This window comes from Thamnophis elegans, chromosome 10, assembly GCF_009769535.1.
Source record: "Thamnophis elegans isolate rThaEle1 chromosome 10, rThaEle1.pri, whole genome shotgun sequence".
NCBI classification, from domain to species: domain Eukaryota; kingdom Metazoa; phylum Chordata; class Lepidosauria; order Squamata; family Colubridae; genus Thamnophis; species Thamnophis elegans.
In genome coordinates this window covers 51,308,862-51,334,378 of record NC_045550.1, presented here as the reverse complement: position 1 = coordinate 51,334,378, position 25,517 = coordinate 51,308,862, and the positions used below count along the sequence as shown (strand labels likewise).

General features: G+C 40.9%; 1 protein-coding gene across 1 annotated transcript; it reads left to right on the top strand.

The window, feature by feature from the left end:
* The first annotated feature begins 14,082 nt into the window (after nt 1-14,082).
* Nucleotides 14,083-21,852, top strand: SLITRK3 (SLIT and NTRK like family member 3). The gene is made up of 2 exons (XM_032225853.1): nt 14,083-14,217; nt 18,772-21,852. Exon 2 carries the CDS (start codon nt 18,792-18,794, stop codon nt 21,681-21,683), a length of 2,892 nt encoding a protein of 963 aa, XP_032081744.1. The 5' UTR covers nt 14,083-14,217; nt 18,772-18,791; the 3' UTR covers nt 21,684-21,852.
* The last annotated feature ends 3,665 nt before the right edge of the window (nt 21,853-25,517 follow it).

The following is a 25,517-nucleotide window of genomic DNA, read 5'->3' as shown; positions in this document are numbered from 1 at the left end:
AGAAGAACTAAACCAGGTTTAAACAATATATACAATAAAATACCAGAGTTAGGAAGGGACCTTGGAGGTCTTCTAGTCCAACCCTCTGCCTAGGTAGGAAACTATACCATTTCAGACAAAGGGCTATCCAACATCTTCTTAAAGACTTCCAGTGTTTGGGCATTCACAACTTCTAGAGGCAAGTTGTTCCACTGATTAATTGTTCTGTCAGGAAATTTCTCCTCCTTGATTAGTTTCCACCCATTGCTTCTTGTTCTATTCTCAGATGCCTTGGAGAATAGTTTGACACCCTCTTCTTTGTGGCAACCCCTGAGATATTTGAACACTACTATCATGTCTCCCCTAGTCCTTCTTTTTATTAAACTAGACATACACAGTTCTTGCAACCATTCTTCATATGTTTTAGTCTCCAGTCCCCTAATCATCTTTCTTGCTCTTCTCTGCACTCTTTCTAGAGTATCCACATCTTTTCTACATTCGTGGCAACCAAAATTGAATGCAGTATTCCAAGTGTGGCCTTACCAAGGCATTATAAAGTGGTATTAATACTTCACGTGATCTTGATTCTATCCCTCTGTTTATGTAGCCTAGAACTGTGTTGGCTTTTTTGGCAGCTGCTGCACACTGCTGGCTCATATTTAAATGGTTGTCCACTAGGACTCCAAGATCCCTATCACAGTTACTACTATTGAGCAAGGTACCACATATACTGTACCTGTGCATTTCGTTTTTCTTGCCTAAAGTAGAACCTTACTCTTTTCACCATTGAATTTCATTTTGTTAGATAGTGCCCAGTGTTCACATTTATCAAGATTCTTCTGTATCTTAAACCTATCTTCTGGAGCGTTGGCTATTCCTGCCAGCTTGGTGTCATCTGCAAATTTGGTGAGTTTGGTGAATATGCATTTTTTAATTTAAAAAGTCCAATAATTTAAACAAAATGTGATATACACATATTACAATAAATTCAAAAAAGTGTTGGAATAAAGCTTGCCTAAACAGTTTCTTTTGAATCTTTACTATATTGAGGGAGGGTCAGTTCAAAGGCTGAGAGTAAGGTGTGATTTTTGGTCAATCCACGTTCTGGTGGGGAAAAAAGGAAATAATTCATACTGTAGAAAGAAATAAGTATGAATAACAAAATAACAGAGTTGGAAAGGACCTTGGAAGTCTTCTAGTCCAAATCCCTCTTCAAGCAGGACACCCTATACCATTTCAATGGCTGTCTAATTTTTTTCTTAAAAACCTCCAGTGATGTCAGGTAAATTGTTGCACTGATTAATTGTTCTAATGTTCAGGAAATGTCTGCTTAGTTCTAAGCTGGTTCTTTCCTTTATTAGTTTCCATCCATTGCTTCTTGTCCAGCCTTCGGGTGCTTTGGAGAATAGGATGACCCCCATCTTTTTTGTGGCAACCTTAGATATTGGAACACTGCTCTTGTATCACCCCAGTCCTTCTTTTAGTTAAACTATGCATACCCAGTTCCTGCAATCATTCTTTGTATGATTTAGTTTCCAATCTCCTAATGAAAAGAAAACAGGTAGAGGGACACAATCTCAATATTTTACAGAAAAGTTGAGATTCAGAACTCTAGTGTAGTCTGCATGGTGCTGGGAGTTGTAGTTCAGCAAACTGAATGGCCTTAGTTTCTCCATTAGATTTCCTACTTTCTATACTCTTTGTGTACAATTGTTTTTTTTTCTTACTACAGCTCACCATGCTTCCATATTGTCCTGTCAGATATTTTTAGAGCTTTCTCTCGAAGAGTGTAGCAGATTGAATTTCTGCAACTCTGGATTCACTGCCTACAGTAGGTCACGTTGTGACCTCTTGAACGTGCTACTTCTCTGAAGTGAAAAAGTGTTGCTTACTTCTCATCCAGCTTGCCGGGAAAATGTACAAATTAAGCTGAGTTGCAAATTAAAAATTAAATTAATTAAAATTAAATTAAATGATAAAATGCACGTTACATCTCAGTAACATCATGTGAACTTTCACCTCTGATATTTCCTTTCCAAATATTCTGGAGAACAGCAAGTTTCCCAAAACAAAGCCTACCCTATTTGTTGGCACTATCATGCCCAGGAACTTTAGATCAAGCCATCTGGCAATTCTGCAAATTGCATTCTGAACCCATCTGTAGGGTACCAGAAGGTGGGAAAGCTGCTGTAGGAGGTGGCTTCTTTTACAGTCATATGAAGTTGGCAAGTACATCAGTGTAGATGTTATGGGTGAGTTAACTTGCCGTGCTTGCAAAATGAATTGCCCACCAGAGATCTTTTTGGCACATTCCATACAACATCAGCACTGATGCTATCCCCAGCCCCAGATGACTGTGGACCCAGAAACCTGGAAAAGGATTGTCATCTTTCTACTATATAGTTTGTTCTCCTAGTTCACTCTACACTGAATAGGCCTATTGAGTATATTTAATCCAAGACTGGCTTCCCAGGATGGCAGTAGTGTTCCATCTTGGGAATGTAAAAATCTGTCTTATATCAGGAGCAACTGTCCTCTGTTTCGGGGTGATGCTTTTCCAGCCCTACTGGGACATCTCAGGAATGAAGTTTGGGACCTTCTTCCTGAAAACTATGTATCCTATGGGCCTCTTTCCAGAGAGGACTGTTCCTCCAGCTTATTGCCTAACATTCATTAGAGATGTTGGGGAATTGAGCTTAGCAAAGATTGTATTCTCTCACTGAATAATGGGCCACTTCTCTGGGGAACGAGTTGGATGCCATTGCTAAGAAAAGGATGGCATTTGCTTCCAGGTCTGATTGCTATTTATCCAGATGCTATTTATATTGAATTACCTTTTCCAAGCATGCTGTCATTTGTGAGCTGATCTGGGAGAATTGGGACACAGATGGGTTCTTTGCCAATAGGTGACCTTATGATCCTTAGAAGTCACCGCTAGCAGAATAATAAACTCATGCCTTGCCTGAAGAAAGAGGAAGAATGACAAACTGATAAAAAAACAATGTTCAAAGAAAATTCGCCAAAGCGGGGGGGACGGGACACAATGAAAAAAGTATATTCCATAGAAAATATGAACTTAAGTCTTCTGCCTCTTACTTTATAGATACATATACAGTCATTAAGAACTTCCAAAATGGGTAGGGGTAGTCAGAGTAGGAGAGAAGGTAGGAAGGGGAAGAAGAAAAGAGAAAGGAGAGGAGGAAAGAAGAAGGTAGAGAAGGGATGTTGGGAAGACGGAAGAAGTAGTAGGGTTATTATAAAATAAGATAGATGTATGGGGTGGCAGGAAAGTGACTTTTTACATGAATTGTGACAAATGTTAAAGGATAACATATAAATATCAATAGTACTTATCAGAATGTTTGTGAATGTATATATGAGAAAGAAAAATAAAACTTTTTCTAAAAAAAGAACTTCCAACATGATTAATATGATCGAAACCTATGAATACTACAGAATGTTTTTGTCTAGAGACTGCCTTGCTCCTATTTAATGACTATGAATTAACCATTATGTTGTACTACATTTGAGTTATGCCCTTCATTTAGCATCTGCTTCCTACTACACAGAGAACTATATTTAAAGCCAGTTCCCCAAACTTGTATTGTCTTTCTGTAAAACTCAACTATTAGTTTCATTCTTCCCTCTGGCAAAATCTTACTCTGGTTATACAAAATTTAACTATTTGGATGCAAAGCCGAACATTATGCCATTTTTTTTTCACATTTAAGAACACATATCTGAGTTTTCTCCCCTGGCTTATTACAAAACCTAAAAAAGAATTGTTCAAAAATTGATTATAATAGATTATAAATAAATGATATTTTTCATATATCCCACCTTAGTTTAATGGGCTGGGCAAAACGCTGCTCTGATTTTACAGCAGGAGTTGCTGTAGATCACTTTGGAATATAACACTTCCATAATTTGTAGGAACATAATTACATGTGCACCCTTGATCACCATAGTTGTGGTAGACTGTGGTCTGAAAACTAGAGGGGAAAATAGACTGGAAATGTATTTGAAAAAAAGCTGTGATTTACCTTAAGAGGTTGGGGAAACTGCCAGGCAGGTGGGAAGGAGTCAAGCGAGGGTCTAGCTTGCAGTCCTTGCCCAGTCACCAATGACATAAACTTGATCACCGCCCCCACTCCCCAAGATCCATGAAGCCTTATCTGGTCCAGGGAAAGGCAAGCACTCTGGTGAGACATAGGCGTTACTAACTTTCATTATTTACAAGAGGCTCTGGTTGCTTTCCTCTGACATAAAATATTTTAAGAATTTTTCCCAATACATAGAACTGTAAATCATACAATAGCACTGCCTTGCAGGAAGAGCAGCAAAATTCATTACGTACTCTACAGATGGAGGTTTACAAGCCTTGCTATTAATGATGAAAGCAGAAACCTGGTGTTTTCTGTTACCTTTATATGAATGCAAGTAAATCAATTGCCTTGAACTACAAGAAGTATTACAGATCTGCCACTGAAGTGATTAGCCATAAAGCTCCATTCTCTGTTTATGCAATGAGCTTGTCTTTGTTTGTGTATTTTAGCTTAAAAAAGAAGTACGGGAAAAATGCTTATTATATAGTCTTCCTCATTACTAAAATTACAGGTTAGCCTTTTCCTGAAATATCATTACAGCAAAAAACTTGTACTGCCAATTATTTAGAAGTACCATAATGGTAAGATTTGAGCTAGTTTTAGCACCAACATTGAATTTCTCAATTTAAAGGAAAACACTTATAGAGATGTTATTGTAAGATTGGAGTAGGTCAGGAAACTGTTTATGTTTTTACACCGGTTTTCTAAATAAACAAACATGAGTTAATAGCCTACCATACTTTAACAGCCTGCTGGGAATGGGAGGAAAATAGAAACGACATTTCTTTGCTAGGCCTTATGTTGCAGCCTATTTGGTTTGTGTATTAAGCATGGAAAAAGGATAAAATACTTCATATTTCTTCTATAATTTCTTTTGTTTGGCTACAAAACAAAATTCACCATGCAGTAAGCAACCCTTATGATGATCAGCCTAAAGGTTGTCTTAAGTTGTAGCCCAACTAAGACTGGATCAAGTTATCAACGTCAGTAAGATATGAAGCTCTAATTATACTAATACCATGTATTATTTTATTATGGAAATGACTGACTTTTAAAGCTATGTTTCTCCCCAACTATCCTAAAACTCAGTATGACATGAGTATAATCCCTACCTGTTTTCTTTTCCAGATGCTTGTCCAGCATCAAATTAGCTTTAATATGATTGCTGTATCACTTCCCATCATCTGCTGCCCAATCTTTTTGTTAAACTGGTCATCGTAGGGATTCTCTATTTCCAAGCCATCTTAATACAGGTAGTTCTCCCAGAATGTATGTTACTAAACTAGGCAGTTGTTAAGTGAGTTGTACCTTTTGTGTCACACTTATTTAAGTAAATTGCTGCAGTTGTTAACCTGAATCATGCAGTCGTTAAAGGAAGCCAGGTTCCCCCAGTGTCTTTGCTCCCAACTTGGAAGGTCACAAATGGCGATCACATGACCCCAGGACTCTGCAACCATCATAAATAAATGCTGGTTGCCAAATGCCCAAATTTTGATCATGTGACCGTGGAGATGGTAATGCAGCAATGGTCATAAATATGAAGATCAGCTGTCAATCACGTTTTTCAATGCCATTGTCACTGAACAAATGGTTGAAAACCAAGGACTTTCAATCCTTTCTCTTTGGACTATTTCCTGCATTTTAGTAATCCCCCAATTTCTTAATAATATATAATACTGATTATAATTCATATGTCATTTCTACACATCACCTAGCAAAATATGCAACCTAAGGAGCCTGTACAGGTCAGTTGTAGTGCTAATTCATCTTATATTGCCCATAACTGTTTAGACATGCAGTGGAACAATTATGTAAACAGATGCAAAATTCACAGAGAAGCCAACATGAATAAGTTCCTTTTTGGAAAAAGAGGAGGAGGAGGAGGAGGAGGAGGAGGAGGAGGAGGAGGAGGAGGAGGAGGAGGAGGAGGAGGAGGAGGAGGAGGAGGAGGAAAGGATAATTAAAACTATTTTTGAAAGTGCCTACTTACTGGCCTTTCTTATGTATCCAATTTCTATTTCTCTAACTGATTCTCAAGGTATTTGAGATTTTTTCTTTTAAGAAAAAAATCTTGGTGCTTTTTGATTGAAAGTGATGATGGAGAGGATACAATTGTTATTTTTTGTTCCACACAACATTCCATCACTCTGAAAACTCTCTGATTGATGTGTAATGAAAGATAAGACATTTTCACACATATTTCTTGGTTGCCATACAACTGTATCTGTACAAGACCACTATATTCACACCACAAGAATTTCTACAATGTTGACCCTGGAAGAAAAATTGAAACAAAATGCTCCTTCATCGATGTAGTGATAACATGTAGGAAGGAGAAAAAAAATAGATCAGACTTATTTTTCTGGATCTTATTTGTGTAAACTGATTCTGAAATTGATGTGCTAGATATTTTCTCTGGATAATTGCATATGTATATTAAAGAAAAGAGCTTATATTATATCCACTTCAAATCAGCATACAGCTAGTCAGCAGAGAACTCAAATTTTCAGAAAGAGATTGCCTTTGTCATTTCCCCTAAATGCTTTTTACTTCACCAAATGAATCAGCTTCACGATTTCCCTGCCTGTATTTCACCCTCCTACTTGGAATTGCCACATGTTCTCTTCTTCTGATGAATCCTGTCTCATCCCTACACTGAACCCACTCTGTTCTTTCTGCAGAAAACGTGTTTGCGAAGCTACATATTCATACTTGTACTGTGGATATTATTAGACATGCAAATAGAGACTAAAATAATGCACTGAGAGTGTAAATCCTGATTCTTCCCAAGCTCTTGCTCCTTTTTGAGCAAAGGTTTTGGCTGGATAAAGGGATGCCACAACACAATCAATCCTCAATATGCCTTTTTCAGGTTTTGTTTGGAGCTGAACTATGAGCTGTGAACTAGAACCTGTCAAAAATACTTCTGCAGTGAAACTAGAGAACCACTGGCCATATCAGAATATCTGAATTCACCAAGGAATAACTGCTAACTACTTCTCTGTTGTTGTTGTTGTTATTAGTTGCGAAGTCATGTCCAACCCATTGTGATCCCATGGACTCTACCATCCTCTGGAGTCCATTGAAGCTCATGCCTACTGCTTTGGTGACTCCATCCAGCCACCTCATTCTCTGTTATCCCTTTCTTCTTTTGCCCTCAGTCTTTCCTAGCATTAGGCTCTTCTCCAATGAGTCCGTCCTTCTCTATACTACTTCTCTATAGAGATGAAATAGAGGAATTTTCAAGGAGGAGGCTGCATGCTAGTGAAGATACCCTCGTTACTAAAAATGGGAACACATCTAACAAAATGTGTGTTAGATGTTCCTAATGTTTTACTACATGACCCATGGTCCATTGTCATGAGTCATATTGCCTAAGCCCCTTGGGAACTAAAATCCAAAATATTTAAAAGGCATCAAGTTGGTCCATACAGCTGATTTCATTCCTTACTGCCATGATATTCCATAGAATGCCATAGCATTCTACCTAATGTTCTAACTATTTTTCTCATATGTAGCTTAACTAGGAGAGAGCTCACATCCAGTTCCATCATTTCAGTAAGTGATTGCTGTTGACTTGGGGAAGTTGCTTTTTCTTTTTTGGTTGGGAAGATTTTGCCAACTCAGAGCCTTTTCAGAAAGAGATCAAAATTAAGAAAATTCACAATCCCAAACTGGTTGGAGGAAGAGAGAAGAGGTTCAGGATAGCTACCTCCTAGAATCTCTCCAGATATATCTAGTAGGTAAGACCATTATAGCTTTAATTTGGCAAGATTCTGTCCATTAGGTGTAAGCTAATAAAGGATTGAACTTGATTGGATCTCACTGTCTTGTCTCTGGGCTTGTGTTTGACAGTCTTCTATCTCTTTAATATTCCCACTTCTTTGGCCTCAAGTTGCTATAAATCTAAATATTAAAAAAAATGCAAGGAGAATAGAAAAATCCAAAGACATTACATTACATACATTGTCTCAATTAATCATACTGGCCAATCCTTCCTTGACTGCAATGATAGAAATTACTCACTGTTAGAATCAAGTTGTAAACCCTTGAGCAAGTAATCTTTCATAATATCCCTTAGCCTGAAAGATATATCTAAATGCTTTGGTTGCTCTTAAATCCCCAGTTGTATCTCAAAAAGCTGAAGGCACTGCAGAACAGATACATAATTTCTAAAAAAGGAAAGAAAAGCTGAAGTATTTGGGGTAGAACTGATTTTTTTTTAAATCATGCATATTATGAAGAAAGATTTTTATTTTGCTAGTAGCGCAAGCTCTCCTTCTTCTTACCTAGCTCTCATAATCAGTAAATTTGAAACTATATGAAATATGCCTTTAAAGAATATGTAAATCAGATTGTAAGTACCTTTTTGAGTGTCCGTCATAACTTCAAATGTTCTCTAAGTAACCATTTGTTAAGTCATTTGGCATTTGTTAATGCCTAATGAAATTTGTTCAATCATGGCTAGTTTATAAAAAATAACTGTATTATTGAATGCTGAATCTGTCTTCAGAAGTGCAGCAGTTTGATGCAAGCACCAACTTGTCATGTCCACTGTCTGCAGTGCTTGTAAAAAGGAGTTAAGATACATGAATGAAGATAGTACTCATTTATTACGAGAAGGGTCAGAATACCAATATTCTACATACCCACACCACTTATTGGGATTTGGGATGATGGATTTGTTTAATGCCATTCACGGGCTTGAAGATGGAAATATGCTAGACCACAGATTTATAGGGAAGAAATTGTGAATTGAAGGCAGTTTACTAAAAATGGAGCAGACAACGTGGTTGAATGAAGAGCCAGCAAGTAGACCAACTCTTCATAATTCCTTTCTGGACTTCAGATGAGTCTCAAGTGCCCCTGACTGTTGGTCCTCATGAGGACACTGTAAGACAGGGGTCCGCAGTTGGTTTAGACCTCTGGAAAATAAGGGCATAGAAGTCTTTTGGCTCAAACCATGTTCAGTGCTCTCAAAAGGACATGGGGTTTGCGTACTTTTTTTCCTAATCACTTTTGGAAATTGCTCGTTAACTGCTTTCCAGTTATTAGGAACTTTTGGATCGACAAATTTTATAGCACCAAGTGAGTTTTCTTTAAATACAAGTTTAAGGACTTAATTATTTTCTTTTGCAATAAACAGCAAAAGGGTGATTAGAACTTGATTTTGGAAAGCTATAAATGGACTTAGGATCCAGATGGAATTGAAATAATATTTTGGAATTAATTATAAGAATCCTTTTGTGTGAAAACGCTTTTGTTTTGAATTCTCTCTTTTTTTAAAAAAAGATGATAGGATTAGACTTTGCAGGTTAGACAGTAGAGTGCACCAGGAGGAACTAAAGATCACCATTAAAGAAGTTAGATTTGACTTACTAATACAGAATGAAACAAAATATTTTAACTTTGGACATATTGATAGTTTTGAACAATGGACCTATGAGTTAATTATTAAAAGGTCTGCCTCTATATACACACTGTGTGTGTGTGTGTGTGTGTGTTTGTGTGTATGTATGTATGTATGTATGTATGTATATATTACATATACATACATACATACATACATACATACATACATACATACATACTACGTTCCAAAGACGTTATGAAAGAGAAACAAGTTTTACCTGACCGGATGGAATTTATCTGAAAGTGGATTTTAAAATGATAAGATTACAAGAATCCTATAGGAAATGTTACCCTGGACAATTACAAGGCATATACAAGTAACCATAACAAAAAAAATTAAAAAGTAATCTGAATAAAGTAATCTGAATAATTTTGCTGTATTAGGTTTCAATAGGCTTGTTAAAGTTTTGAAGAATTTTGTGGAAAAGGTCAAAAAAAATTTTAATCAAATTCTGCCATTGTTTCAAGGGACTAAAGAACAATATTGTTAAAAGTAAAAGAAAGGAATATAATGTTGGTTTACTTGACCAAGGTTAAAACAGACACGCTGTTATCTTTGGTAAACCTTAATGGACTTTGCTGATCAGGACTGAACAATAAGCTTTAAGGATTTGTATATAGGTAAAAGCATAGATATGGTGAGAAGATATCACTTGCAGTATTTTAAGAAAAAGTGCTAAATTACAAAAAATTATTGTGATAAAGTGGATGTGATTTCTTTATATATTTCTTTTCTTTTTCTTTATTCTTATTCTTTCTATTTTCACTTCTTCACTCTCTTTTTTATTTTTAGTTTGTATTAATTTTTACCTGTTTAATTGTGACTTTGAATTTTTAAAAAAACAAATGCTATGCTACATGGACCATTTTGGATTATTGAAACAAGGCAGGCAACATGGCAATTATCCCACATTACTGCTGGACTTCTAGAAGCCTCTGTTCTAATGGTGGTTGCACTGTTGCAATCATGGGCTCTTTGCCAATCTCCAGGCTTCAGCAAAAGCTTTGCCACTCGCTAGATGCCAGCCCTACAGTGACTCTTTCTCTTCATTAGTTGCATTATTTTTCTCAGTGCTGTGGCTGTAGCTTCTTCAATCCAATCTTTCTCACCCTGGTTCCATTTTGCAAAGGACTATAGGGGGAAGATTTCACCCACCATTTTAAGATGGAAGGTTAAAAATGACTGCACTCCAGAGGGGTGTGGTAAGACTAATGGGAAGCCTCTGTAGAAATGTAATGCCCAAATAAGATTCCCAGAAAGGGACACTTCCTTATCAGTAACCCTGCCCTCATTTATGTTCAAGATTGGGCAGTGGCTGGGATCATCACAATGGGGAGAGGAGACTTTAAAAAAAAAACACAATAGAGGCTTTCCATTTCCAAATAAAATGCTCCATAGGACATAGAATGGTGAATCTGATCCCCTAAACATTTAAATGGTCTTAGCAACAGTATTGTTTTATTTCCTGGAAAAAACAATGCATACATCTAGATTTAAACCTACAAGGTCCAGAGCTTTTCAAAGCAACAAACAGCAATGCATATAAAAGGAGTAGCTATAAAACAATCAGTAGTTTTAAAGCTCCAGCAACAGAAAATCAGGTGAATAATCTGGACTGTGAAACACATTGCCTTTTTTTTAAAAAAAGGAAAGATTAATATTGAAAAATCCCATTAGACATGGTTACTATATTTCTAATAGTAACTTCAGTAAAGAAAGTAGTCTGCAAACTGTTTAAAACATTTTAGGGTCCTAAAGGACATGCTTACATTGATGCTATATTTTGTAACTCTTCCCCCCTCCCAAGTCTCTTCCAAGGAGATCCAATTCAGACATTTTACTTTTTTTAAAAAAAGGAACTATATGGGAATAATCCTATATAGGACTATTAAGGTAGAGGTAGAGAAGAATATGTGGAGAAATATCTCCTTCATTCCTCACTCATCATCTGGGATGTCCTTGTTGCATAGTCACACAACAGAAAATAGCATTTTATTTGGGATAAGCAACTAGCTAATTCAGTCCCCAAAGCTTTTCAAAGCACCAGTTTTCAAGCTCAGGATCTTCTCTCAAGGCAACACATGAATTAAAACAGAGATCAGAATCCAGTCCTCAAGAGATCTTAGCTACTTTCAAATGCAAATGAACTAAGCAGCTGCAATGTTCTACTAAGAATTCAGGTGCAGAACCACTATCCTGAACAGACACAAGGCTTGGCTGAAAGAGTCTTAGCCATCATACCTGTAATGCACAAAAGTTGCCATAAAATTCTAGTTTCTGACACAACAGAAGAATGGAAAATAATTACAATTCTTTGTATCCTACTTAAAACCACATCTCAATTAAATCAGATGGTATGTTTTCGCTCTGTTGACTCTGCCTATTTCCTTTCTTGTTTCCATGCACTTTTTTGGGTATAGGTCTTGATACATCCAGTGAAACACCAATAATATCATTGGAATAAAAAAAGCTTTTCATTTCCATATTATTCTCATATTGACAATCATTGCTGAAGATAACCTACCGCTGATCTTCTTTTCAAATTCAGCTAAAAAAACCCAGCTTCAATAAACTATATGGGGGCGCGGGATACTGTAAACCAAAACCTTGTATTTTTTTTAGTATATTTAGTCTAATCCAGATCTGTCACAGGAACTGTGCTTCTCACTTTCTCTTCAAGCATACCATTGAAATTGATCATTTTGACACTTGCCTGATGCTTCTAGCAACGGACCATCCCTAATGGGCTACCTGCAAAAGACTGCATATAAACACTTTCGCTTTAGTGCGTAAGTACTAGCATATATTCACAGGCGTGACACAAAAGTATGCCTAAGGGGCAAATACTGAGCTTACAACAGAACAATTCCTATTCAGACCTGTAGATACTGTTTTATACTTCTGGTTGGAAGGAATAGCTCCTGGAGAAAAACCCTCATGGGATGGACCATGCCAAAGAAGATTAGACCGAACACTGGGCAAGCTGAAAGAAAGCATCCTGTCTAAGTTTGCTTTAGGTCGTAAACAAGATTATCTTGTTCTATCTTCCTGGAATCTCAGTGGCTGTCAACCACTAACTTTCAACCCAACCTGCCTCCTGGGGCTGTTGTGGTGGGGAAAAAAGTGGATAAGAAAGTGCTATCTGGAGCTCCAGGAGGAAAAGCAGATCAGTCTATGGAACAAGGACATCATCCACAACCCTTACACCCTGCATCCAAAGTGTGCTGAAAGTCAGCCATAAAGGTGTGGCACACACTCATTTCAATCCTTGACATCTCTAGGGAGATGTGGGGGAATCCCTCTCTGAGCCCACTGATATTTAGTGTAGATATACTGACCTAGGTCTATGTAGAAGACCACTTCCTCTGCTGTTCACTCCTTGGAAGAAACTCAATGCTCCAAGTGCAATGCAGAGAAGGTCCCACTTTGTGTGTGTGTGTGTGTATGTCTCTCTCTCCATGTGGGAGGGTCCTTACTGCCTGCCATCATGTGAATGAACCTTCTCAAGCTGTTTTGGTTGCCAGGTGTAAAAGTCATGTTCCCCCCCCCCTCCTCCTCCTCCTGGGGATCCCTTCCCATCTCTCCCCCCACCCATCCCGGTTGACCTGAACATAACAAGAGTGCCTCCGCTCAACCTCCTTTTTCCCAGGACGCCCCAATTTCCGCCGCCACCTCTCAAATGGATCTTATTTAAGTTAGGCGAGACTTACTCCAAACGAAGCGCAGGTGGGACGGGAACCCGCAACTAGATCCCAGCAGATGGTCCAGCAGCTGAGAAGTTCTCTCTCTCTCTCTCTCTCTTGGCTTCCTCCGCTTCCCGTCTCCAGCCCAGTTTTTGCAACCGTCGGGAAAAGCTCTCCCTCCCCCCCCCAGCCCTGAAAGCCATTTCGCTGCTGCTCGGCTAGAGACCGGGATAAGAAGCTGACCGGATCCAGCATTTGCCTCCCTCTCCCGCTCAGTCCCCGTCACCGTGGCACGGCAGACCCTCCCCCCAGTACCATTTTTTTAAATATATATATATTTGCATCAGACAGGGAAGAAGGGGGGGGAGGATACAGCTGAGCCGGGGGAGCTGAGATGCCCCCTCCCGCAGATTCCGGAAACCTTCCGGCCGGGTTTCCCCTCCCCGCAAGAGAGAAGTGAAGGCGAGGAGCCTCCCTCGATGCAACGGTCGGGATCGAGCTATTGGCTCGCCTCTTTCGCCTCGGCGGGAGCCACGCGCTCGTCCTTGGAAGCGGGCGGCCACGCGGCGGTGGGAAGGCAGAAAGCGAGGCGCGTCGCGTCCGGCGAGCTGCGTTTTTTTTTCGCCAAGGCGCCATGACCCGCTTGACTGATTTGCATCCAGCGCTCTCTTTCTCCTCCGGGCGATCGCTCCTCTTGCCGCCCAGCGTTTCCTCGCCGCGGCTCCCCGTCTCGCCTCGGGCCAACTTGCGAGGGGGAGTGGAGGGGCGGGAAAAGGAGCTCGCGGGGACGGATTACAAACAGGGACCGGGCGCGCTTGGCTGAGGGCGGGGGTGGGCGTATGAAGACGACGGCGACGGCGGCGGGCCAGCAGGGCTGAAGTTGGCCACGTTGCGCCTCGGCCCAGGATGGAAGTTGCCAAGCCGATTCCTGAAGAAGAAGAAGAGGAAAACGCGACCGTCCTTCCGTCCGCAAAGCCGCGCCACCGGGGGAGACCCACCGATCTCCGGACGGCCCATCCTGCGCGCATCACCTTAGGTATTCGGTGCCCTTCCTTCTTTGGCTCTTTGTTTGTCCGTAGATCTGGCGACCGACTGAAGCTCGATTGCAGCTTTTTTTTTTTTTTGGCCGCGGGAGATTGTTTGTATCTCTGCATGCCTGGGAAAGAGCGCGCGGGTAAAATGGGATACAGGTACGCCTTTCTTTCTTTCTTTTTTGCTCTGATGCTGATTGCAAAGAAGGATTTCCTCAGACCTATTCGTGCAGGAAAAGAGCTGTGGTAATGTACTGCCTCGGGCTAATTTCCCTCCATTTCATTTCTTAAGGTCCTTCCCCACCCCCATCCATCGCCTTTTCCCCAGCTCTCCAAGAAATCGCAGAAATCCCTGCCTTTTAAACCCGCGGTTTCTGTCCATTGCAATAAAGGACCACACTGCTTTTTTTCCCCCTTTCCCCTCCCGCAACTAAGGAGCACTTCCATGGTGCCAGAGGACATGGTAACAAGGTGGCTGTTGCTGCCACTGCCTATGGAGCTATTTAAAGTGTGAGGGGTGGGACACACAGGGGGGGGGGAGATCCTTGTGGGGCCTCTTAGGAGAATAGTTCTCTCATTCCTTGCAAGCCTGTCTGATTTTGAACCCCTCACTCAACCTACCCTTCAATGATTGTAACAATCCCAGGTCTTTGAATATGGTAAGGAGAGCAGAGATAGAGTTGGGGGGGGGGGAGGTTTCCCAAGGGATCCAATGACACTGCCACCTGACAACCTCACCGCCCCACCTCCCTCTACCCCATTTCTAGGGGCAAGGCAGAAAGCAAGCCATCCAAATCCATTTTGTAGGCTGCAACTGGATTTTGCCGACAAGGCCCCTTCCTCCCTGATTGAAACCCATGGATAAACAATGCTATCTCTATTTGCTCTAAACGGTGTCCATTTAGGAGAGAGCCATCGGCGAATATTATAAAGTTTGTGGTTTCCACCTGGGAAGAATTTTAGACAGGGCAGGAAGGTGGGCAGCTTTGGAAGCCACGGAATGGACTAATACAACCTCAGCTTTCAGAGAACTTGACAATGGAACTGATCCTGGGTTAAAAAAAAAAGACTGAACATCAACTCCATTTGCTGTATTGATCAGAGGATATTCTTATATCAGCAAACCTTCTTTTGGATGCTCTTGAGTAACCACGATTTTCCATCTCCACTGTCCCCTATTTTCTATGCAGGTTGGATGTTCTTTTACCTTCGCGGCTCCTTGTCTTTGTTGTCATCCTCTTGGATCCAGAAATAAATTTTGCTTAGAGTAGAGCTTTCCCTTTGCTTTCCTTCTACCAGGCAGACTACCCTTGGGGGTAGATTTCAGGGAAGAATCGTAGAAAGGGGGAGGCGAGATACCTTGATGAAAGGATGGGCAGCAACCCTTAAATTTGTCCATTGTTTCCTTTTGGCCAGAAAGAGAGAAAGAGGTCCCTTGTCACTCAACCCTTGCTTCTAGAGTGGGTTGTTATTTTTTTAAATAGCCTATTGGAAGGGAGAGCAGAGACTTTCTAGTGCAATGGGTGGTGGGGGGGAAGAGAGGATGAGAAGAATAGGAAAAAGTCAGGCAAGAGAAAAGGTCCTTGTTTAGACACACACATCTAGACACACACCAACAGACACAAAGCTGCTTTTGTATTTTCTTCTCCTGGGAAAGATTTAGGTTTGATGGAGAACTGCAGAGAATCTAAGAATCGTTCCTGCCAGGATGTAAGATAGTTCCATATCTTGCCTTAAGGTCTGCTGCTCTCAAGAATTTGGTGGAATCTGAATGTTTGAGAGCCCTGGGGGCTTCCCTATTCAACACCCCCTCCCCCAAATAGATTATTTTTCATGGGAAATGAGGGCAGGGACCACCTCCAGCTCAAATCTGTTCTGGCATTTCAGTTCCAGCCTCCCCCATCATCTCAGAATTCCCCCATTTCTGACCTCTTCCTGGCTAGATACCATAGATGATAGATAGATAGATAGATAGATAGATAGATAGATGATAGATAGATAGATAGATAGATAGATAGATAGATAGATAGATAGATAGATAGATAGATAGATAGATCTCTTTACAGAGGAAGGGGGCAAACCCTGTACAGTCAGGCAGGACTTCCCAGATGCGTGCTCCCGATTGGGTGCCAAGTGCGTCTTCCTGAAGCTCCAGTACATGGTAGGGAAAACTGATCCAGAGGCAATAAGGTCCATAGAGGCATCCAGAGCGTAGGGGAGAAGCTCTGCTTCCCTTCCTCGGTCGGTCTCCCACCTCCACCCCAGACCCTTCCTTCTGTTTCTTTCCCCAATGAATGAGCCGATGCTACCCAGCCCAGGCAGCTTTAGCTACAGCAGAAGCTGGGAAGCCTGCAGCAGCCCCCTTCTCCTCCCTGCTCCATTGACTGTGCCAAGCAGTATCTCTGCATCCTGAAGAAGCTCATTGCATTCCTACCACGTCTCATCTGTGCTTGCTCACCCCCCACCTCTTCCCTTTTGCTTCAGCTCCCAAGCTAGAGTATAGAATCAGAGCAGAGAGAAAGAGAAACCAGCAAAACCTTTATTTATTTATTTTTGCAACTTAAAGAAAAAAAGAGCTGAGGACGTTCTTTGCCTATATGTAATCCTCCCCCCCTTTATTTTGCTAAAGTAAGATTTCCCAGGGCATTTTTTTTTCCTCCTCCCTATTTTTTTCTACTCTCCAAATGTGCTAAAATCTCTCTTCCTTCAAGCCCCGGTAAGTAGAAGCTGCTTTTTTTTTTCTGGATCTCCCTCTCTCTTCCTTTCTCTCTTCCTCCCCCTCCCCCCATGTGTGCCTGGATCAAACATCTTTAAAAAAAAACATAGAAGAGAAAATAATAATATACACCCATATGCCGCTGTGCTTGCTTGCCTAGGCAAAGAGTAAAATGAAAATGCTGAACTGAGATATTGCTTTCCTCCCCCCTCCCCATCCCTATTCGTATATTCTCTTCCTACAGGGCTCCCCAATTCCCTTCCTTTCCAAATGGATCTTTTGCTTTCTTCCCTAACGCGAATCCCACTAACTCCTCCCCTCCCAGTTTTTCTTCCTAAAGATGACCTTTTACCATGAAGGTTCCCCCCTCCCTTTTTTTTAAATTTATCGGGAGGAGGGAATTGAAGTGTCTTCTCCTGCATGGAGGGAGCGAGAGAGAATCCATCTCTCCTTTGCCGGAGAGGGCAGCCCAACAAAATGCCAGGACTCTTGGCAAACCTTTGAATGGGCAGTAGATGGAGGGCAGTGAAGCCCCCCTCCCCAACCTTTGTCAGGATGCCTAGTCTTTAACAGTGGTCTATTCTTCTGTTTTGGAATGGAGGGGGTGGGTGAGTGGAAGAAGGAATCCAAGAAACAAAGAAAAGCTGAGAAACCTGTGTAGGTCATTGTGTTCTGGTAAGCCTCTTTTAAGTTGATTCTTGTATGTGTGTGATGGTGGGGTGGCTTTTACTAGAAAGGGATGGCTATTTTGCTTGTGGTTGATGGAAAAGTCTTTTATCTCCTCCCAAGTTTCAGTCTTCCTCCAGTTCTTCCTTTCCCCCTTGCTGGATCACTCCTGGGTAGACCTCTGGGTACAAGGCATCATCATTCAAAGTATCACCCCTCCCCCCTTCAATGTACAGCCAGACAATCTCCCTATCAGCCTTTTCATTGCTTAGCCTTCAACTTGGATCTGTAGATGGCACAGCAGGTTCTTTTCCAAAGATTAATCATCTCTAAATGCTTTAATCAGCTGAAATGATTAATATGGAATATGCTTTTCTTTAAAAAATAAATAAATCTGGTACTATATCCCAGTTGTGTTAATTTGGTTTTGGGCGCTGGGAAGAGCAGAGGCTTAATTTTTCTTTTTGTTTTGAGTCTGGCATTGCTGCTGTGTACGGTGTTTAGTTTCTAATTCCAGTCGCAAGCATTTCTTTAGGATTCAGAGGTATCGGAAAGTTGTTTGTCCTCATTTTCTTCAGCAATGTCTGTTGTGGTGTCGGGTAAAATTGGATATTCCCCTGGTGGAATCCCATCCCTTGAAAGTTAAGTGTGTGTTTGCTTATTGCTTACAGTGATAACCTGTATCCTTAATTGAGTATCCAGATGAAGAAGGGGGTAAAAAATTAAATCTCTCTTCAGATGCATCTTTTCATTTCTAATTAATGCAAATATGAGTCTGAGCTTGTGCACATCATCTGCTTCCTGAACATTGTCTCGGCTTTTGGGTGAAAATAATGTTTCTAGATCATTTACAGCACAGGCCTTTATAGCCTTCATTTTCTCCTTCATTATGGTGTTATGTACTAAACAACATTAGATAAAGAGTGGGCAGGCTGGGGGTGGGGGTGGGGGAGAGAAGGCCACACTGCCTGATTAAATGTTTGGATATCACTTGAGTAGGAAAAGTAAGTAAATATGAATCGTGCTGCTAGGTGGTGGTTGTTGTTTTCCCTTTTGTGATGAAGACAGGAACACATTCCTTCTCTTCCCTCTTCCCCGGTCCAATTGCTTTAAAATATATTTTTAAAGGAAATGCTGATCGATTGTAATCCCTTTGTGTTGTTGATTCTCCTTACAGTCTCGTAATCCATCCGAACCATGAAGCCTTCGATGGCAGATCCACCCCGTCAGAGAAGGATGCTGTGGATTACCCTTCTAAGCACAATCGCAGTAGCCTGGACTACCCCCATTCCTTTGATTGAGGATTCAGAGGAAATTGAGGAAGCTTGCTTCGATCCTTGTTACTGTGAAGTCAAAGAAAGCCTTTTTCATATACACTGCGACAACAAGGGATTTATAAATATTAGCCAGATAACGGAATCATGGTCAAGACCTTTCAAACTTTACCTGCAGAGAAACTCCATGAGAAGATTATACACAAACAGTTTTCTCCACTTGAACAATGCTGTTTCTATTAACCTTGGCAACAACGCACTGCAAGACATCCAGACGGGGGCCTTTAATGGGCTCAAAATCCTGAAGCGACTGTACCTGCATGAGAATAAACTAGACGTTTTCCGGAATGATACTTTCCTGGGATTAGAGAGCCTGGAATATCTGCAGGCAGATTACAATGTTATTAAGCGAATCGAAAGTGGGGCATTCCGAAACCTGAGTAAACTCCGGGTCCTGATCTTAAACGACAACCTAATTCCCATGCTTCCGACCAATTTGTTTAAGTCGGTGTCTCTGACTCACTTGGACTTGCGTGGGAATAGATTGAAAGTACTTTCCTATCGAGGGATGCTGGACCACATTGGTAGGAGCTTGATGGAGATTCAGTTGGAAGAGAACCCTTGGAACTGTACTTGTGAAATAGTTCAGCTGAAGAGCTGGCTGGAGCGTATTCCGTATACTGCCCTTGTGGGAGACATTACATGTGAGACCCCTTTTCACTTCCATGGCAAGGACTTGAGGGAGATCAAAAGAAATAAACTCTGCCCCATGTTGTCTGACTCAGAACTTGTCAGCGTTGGTGTCCCTCAGTTACCCTCAAGCAAGGAAAATGCTTGGCCTACTAAACCTTCTTCCATGTTGTCCTCCTTCCATTTCACTGCTTCCTCTGTTGAATATAAAACCTCCATTAAGCAGCCCAAACCAACAAAACAGCCCAGGGCTCCCAAACCACCGCCTACACCTCGAGGCCTGTACCCTGCACCCAACCAGCCTCCGATCGCTGCATACCAGACAAGGCCACCTATACCCATCATATGTCCTACTGGCTGCTCCTGTAGTTTGCACATCAATGATTTGGGCCTAACTGTCAACTGCAAGGAGAGAGGGTTCCACAATATTTCCGAGCTCTTACCCAGGCCCATCAATGCCAAGAAACTCTACCTGAGTGGGAATTTGATACAAAAAATTTACCGTTCAGATTTCTGGAATTTTTCCTCCTTGGATCTTCTGCATCTTGGGAACAATCGGATCTCGTATGTGCAGGACGGGGCTTTTATTAACTTGCCTAATCTGAAAAGCCTATACTTGAATGGCAATGACATTGAGAGATTGACCCCAGGCATGTTCAGAGGCCTGCAGTGCTTGCATTATCTGTACTTTGAGTACAATCAGATCAGGGAGATCCAACCCGCCGCCTTCAGTCTCATGCCTAACCTGAAGCTACTCTTCCTCAATGACAATCTCCTGAGGACCCTGCCTACTGATGCCTTTGCTGGCACATCCCTGGCCAGACTCAACCTGCGGAACAACAAATTCCTGTACCTGCCTGTGGCTGGTGTGTTGGAGCACCTTAATGCCATTGTCCAGATTGACCTGAAACTCAATCCTTGGGATTGCATGTGTGATCTGGTGCCTCTCAAGCAGTGGATCGAGACGATCAGTTCTGTCATTGTGGTGGGGGATGTCCTTTGTGCCAGCCCAGAGAACCTTACTAATAGAGATGTCCGCTCTGTGGAGTTGGAGGTGCTGTGTCCAGAAATGTTACATGTTGCCACTGCCTCGCCAGCTCCACCACCATCAGGTCACCCAAGTCCTACCAGTCCCTCACCCTATGAGCTATCCCCAGCTGGAGGAGGGCCAGTACCACTCTCTGTGCTCATCCTTAGTCTACTTGTGCTGTTTTTCTCTGCAGTATTCATTGCTGCAGGCTTGTTTGCCTTTGTCTTACGCCGACGGCGCAAGAAGCTTCCTTTCCGGAACAAGCAGCGGCAGGAAGCCCTTGACTTAACGGGCATCCAGATGCAATGTCATCACCTCTTTGAGGAGACAGGCGGTGGAGGAGGTGGTGGAATGAGTGCATCCCCAGAGAAGGCACCGCCAATGGGCCATGTTTATGATTACATCCCTCATCCGGTAACCCAGATGTGCAACAATCCCATCTACAAGCCGCGCGAAGAAGATGAAGTTATAGCAGGAGAATCCGGGCCACCTGGGGACATACTTCTAGGAGGTGGCAATGGAGGTAGTACCTGTGTTGGGGAACAGTTTGTTGACCCCACTAAGGAGAGTGGGAACAGTAGCTGCTATAGGACCTTGCTGGAGAAGGAGAAGGAATGGAATCTGGCAGTGTCCAGCTCGCAGCTCAACACCATAGTGACAACCAACCATCACCCACACCCTCAGCCATCTGGAGGAGGAATTGGTGTGGGGATTCCTCTTTTGGGGGAGCTAGCCCTGGTGCCGCCTGTCTTCCACCATGAGAAGAATGGTGGGGTAGTACTCTTCCCCCCTACTGGTGCCGTTCTAGACAATAGGGAGAGGCCCCCATTGGTCCCTCCATGCTCAGTGGGCTTTGTGGACTGCCTATATGGCACAGTGCCCAAATTAAAGGAACTGCACGTGCACCCCCCTGGCATGCAATATCCAGACCTACAACAGGACGCCAGACTGAAAGAAACTCTTCTCTTCTCAGCTGGTAAGGGCTTCCCAGAACATCATCAAACCCCCCAAAGTGAATACCTCGAGTTAAGGGCCAAACTCCAAACCAAGCCGGATTACCTCGAAGTCCTGGAGAAGACCACTTATAGGTTTTGAGAAAAAAAAAAGTCTAGCTTTTTACAGCCAAATTCCAGCATCTCCCACTCCCTCCCCAGCCCCAGAGCACCCTCCCATCACATCCGCTCCTCTCCCCTTTCCTCCCCTGACCACCGCATGCTGATACTAGAAGATACAGCTCTGTGCTTCCCCCCTGCCAGTTGTTGGTTTGGAGGAAGGGCCTAACTCAGATGATCATTAATCGATAAAAGTGCCTTTGCAGACTTTTGCCAGCAGATGTTAATCAATCATTATTTTTTTATATTGAAAAACAAAAACCTGAGACTTTGACTGTGCCATGTTGTCTAAGATATAAGAATATTATTATTAATTAGCATCATGGGGGAACTTTGTCTTGATCCTGACAAAGTACAATTCTGTGTGTACTATCCTCCCCTCTTTTTCCCCCTCTTCCTCCTCTTCCTCCTCTTCCTCCTTCCTCCTTCTCTCTCTCTCTCTCTCTCTCTCTCTCTCTCTCTCTCTCTCTCTCTCGCACCTGCACTTGTTCTTTTAAGAAACAAAATACTATAGAAACACAAACCTTTCCATTCTATTTTTTATGTTGAACAATGGGAGGTGAACTCAAAACATCTTCAGCTCCCCCTCCCCCCCTTTTATCATGGCACAGATTCTGTACATTTATTTAAAAGAATACAAAAGTGGGGTGAATAACAACAAAAATGCACTTAGCTGCATGTCTGGAAACTGCTTTTGGGGAGGGTGGAGTTGTCCTCTGTTAATGTTTTTCACTCTCTTCTCTCCTTTTTACCTACACGCACACACAAGTCCCCAATCTCAGTCTTAACTTTCCACTTCCAACCTCCTTCGACCAGCTTCCTTCGCCATTATTGCAAGGTGCCCACTCTCCCTCCATTTTCCACAACAAATGTTGTGTAAGGGAGATGAGAGACATTGCTGGCCTAAAATTATTATTTTAAGCCAAGCTTTTCAGCTCTCCCTCTCTCTTGTGGCATTCCTGTGGGAAGAAAAGGTCAGTTCCATTATTATTATTTTTTAAAAAAAGTTTATTACTTTTCTATTCAATAGCAGCCACACTTCTAATTAAGACTCCAACATAATAAGTGTAAAGGTGCGGGGAAAATAAAACTCACTGGATACCAATCACAGATATTTCTTAGAAGAAACAGTTTTAATGTTCTTTCTTTTTTCTCTTCCTTGCTCTCACACACACTCTCTCACATACAGACACAAATACAAATGTGCATATATTTATTCTGTACTTTCAAGTAAATATCAATTGTAAAGGTAATGTTTAATCATTGTACAGTGATGCGTCTGGTATAGCTTTCCTAATAAAACATTTTGAAAAAAAATAGATATATATTAGAAGATACAAAAGCTTGAATTTAAAAAAAAAAACTTGAGCTATACCCTGTTCATACCCTTGCTTCCCGTTAAGTCCATGTTGTTTTTATTAATACCAGTACAATCTATTGTGATGTTAATCGAATATAACAAAAATAACAATCTCTGCAATTTTTCTATCAAAAATGCTATTTTGGATTTTTAAAATCTTATTTCCAAACTCTTTCTCTCTCTTCCCTCTTCCCTTCTGCTCCTTCTGTTTTCCTCCATTTCAATTTGTTATGCTTTTATCGGAATGAGTTTCTTCCTACGTAATAATATGCAATAGATTTATTTCATTCTTTGAAATTATCAGTACCATTATTTACCTTCTGCTGCAAGGAAAAGCCACTTGATTTGATTTGAAACCCTCCCCCCCCCAAAGTTTAATTTTTAAAAAGATATTGAATATATTATATATTATTTTTAGAATGGGAGACATAAATTTCTGCATTTTTTTTTAACTGTGGGCATGTTGCTTTTCCTGAAATCATAGATCAATGGGCTGAGATAATGAAGTGGTCTTGTGTTTGCTATGGATATTATTTTTTAATATCTCTTTTCTTTTACTTTAGAATTGCTATATTGCCAAATTAACTTCGTAGAGTCTTTTTCTTTTCCCCCAAACCATTTTGACTAGTATGAAAAGAAGCAAAAAAAAAACTTTGCTTGTTTCATTTATTTCCTTTCCAAGGTATCTAGCTGGTATCTTGTTTCTTATAGAACTGAGTTGACACTGAAAAAAATCCGAAGGAAAAGATTTCCTTGGTGGAGAAAAAAATATTATCCATCCCGTATGGCCAGTAGATGGCACCCGAGTTCCAGAAATGACACCCGGAGACCAGGAGGCTACTTTTGAATGGTGTGCACACAGCCTATCCATTTGGAGTCCCGAATCGAATCTGCCCTTAATAGAAAATCATCACGTTGAATGTAATTCACCAGACGTCACTAATGCCTTACATGAAGATTAAAAAAAAAAGCAAACTAAAGGGAAACTGTGGAAAGTACCTCCTTTAGTATGTACCCATATGATGGTGGTACCTTGTTTCTGACGATTTCAAGCAATGGTTTTTATATTTATATAACACAGACACACAGACACACACTCATGAAGAGAGGGGAAATGTATTTAAAAAATAAAATAAGTCATAAAAGCAATTTATTTGTCTTACTAAAATGTTATCCAGGGAATTTAAAGTGTCTCTATTGTAAAATGGGGTGGGATGTGGAAAATCTATCTGCCTCTCACACTCTTAATCCATGATTTGTTTGTTCTAATTTAGTTAAGGAATCAGTGCAAAAATTGCAATCTTGGGTGTAAAACATATGTTCCTTCAGATGGTCGCTAATCACTCGGGATGTGTTCCTTTAAAAAAATAATGCTAAAACAAACTGGAATAGGAAACTCACCGTATCCCCTGTTCTAAAGCCAGGTAAAAATCACAGCTCTGGAAACTAAGCCAGTTGACCTAGCTTGAAGATTTTATTCTTGAATTTTGTCTTTATATTCACCTACCCAGGGATTATATGAAATGTATCCCACTTAAGAATAATAGAAATTAAATTTAGGCTCTTCCATCCAGACAGTGGGATTGAGAACATTACAACGCTGTATTTATTTACTGAATCTTATTTGCAATGATTGATCTGTGATGTACAATTAGCAAGGCAGTAACAAAAGCCCAGTGTTTGCTTCTTGATATCTTTGTGCTATTAATCATGGGCATATTGAATCGAAATAAACTTGTGTACAAAGCTCAAGTCATAAAATGTGTAGCTTAGTTTACTATGATTTTGGTTAAGTATACTTTAGGCCCTGGAACATTTATGGCACTGGTCCATCTCTGTTCTGAATTGCAGCAGCTTTCTAGAATTTACTCAGGCTTGTGGTCTTAACTGAATTTGAGCCATTGGCTTCTCCCCTATTTTTTTTTTAAACTGCTGGGAGTTTTCATGTGTAAAGTGGATACAGTCCTCCCTACACTACATGATTATGATTATTACCATATTCCATAGTATAGAAAACAGCTCTATTCCACATAGGAAGAAAGAATCTAGGGAATTTGGTTCTATTAGGCCACTGTTCAAAATCTAGTCATAGGAAGTTAGATTAAGAGGGGAGGTATTCACAGGTAATAATAGATTTACTCTGGGTAGAACTAACTTTGGATATGATTGTAGTGCAAAAGTATATCAAGTTTCAGCATAATTGTTATAATAGTTGTCTTAAGTTTGAGATGTACAAAAATCTTTTTTTATGGTCCCTGGTTGTGAATCCAATACATCTGAGTTTTCTAAAGTATTTGCTGCTCATCATTTCTAATGTGGAGTTTCTGAAGTTAGAAAATTTCAAGTGCATTTTTTAGCATAGAGGTGTCCTTGCAGTTTTTGGGTTTACATCATTATCACTTCATGAAGCTCATTTGTTTCTCCTGTTGGGCTGGGTGGTCAACAAGACTTTATTTT

Bases quoted from the DNA above. Each gene is read 5' to 3' on its own strand.
- SLITRK3 (XM_032225853.1), top strand. From the start codon at position 18,792: ATGAAGCCTTCGATGGCAGATCCACCCCGTCAGAGAAGGATGCTGTGG.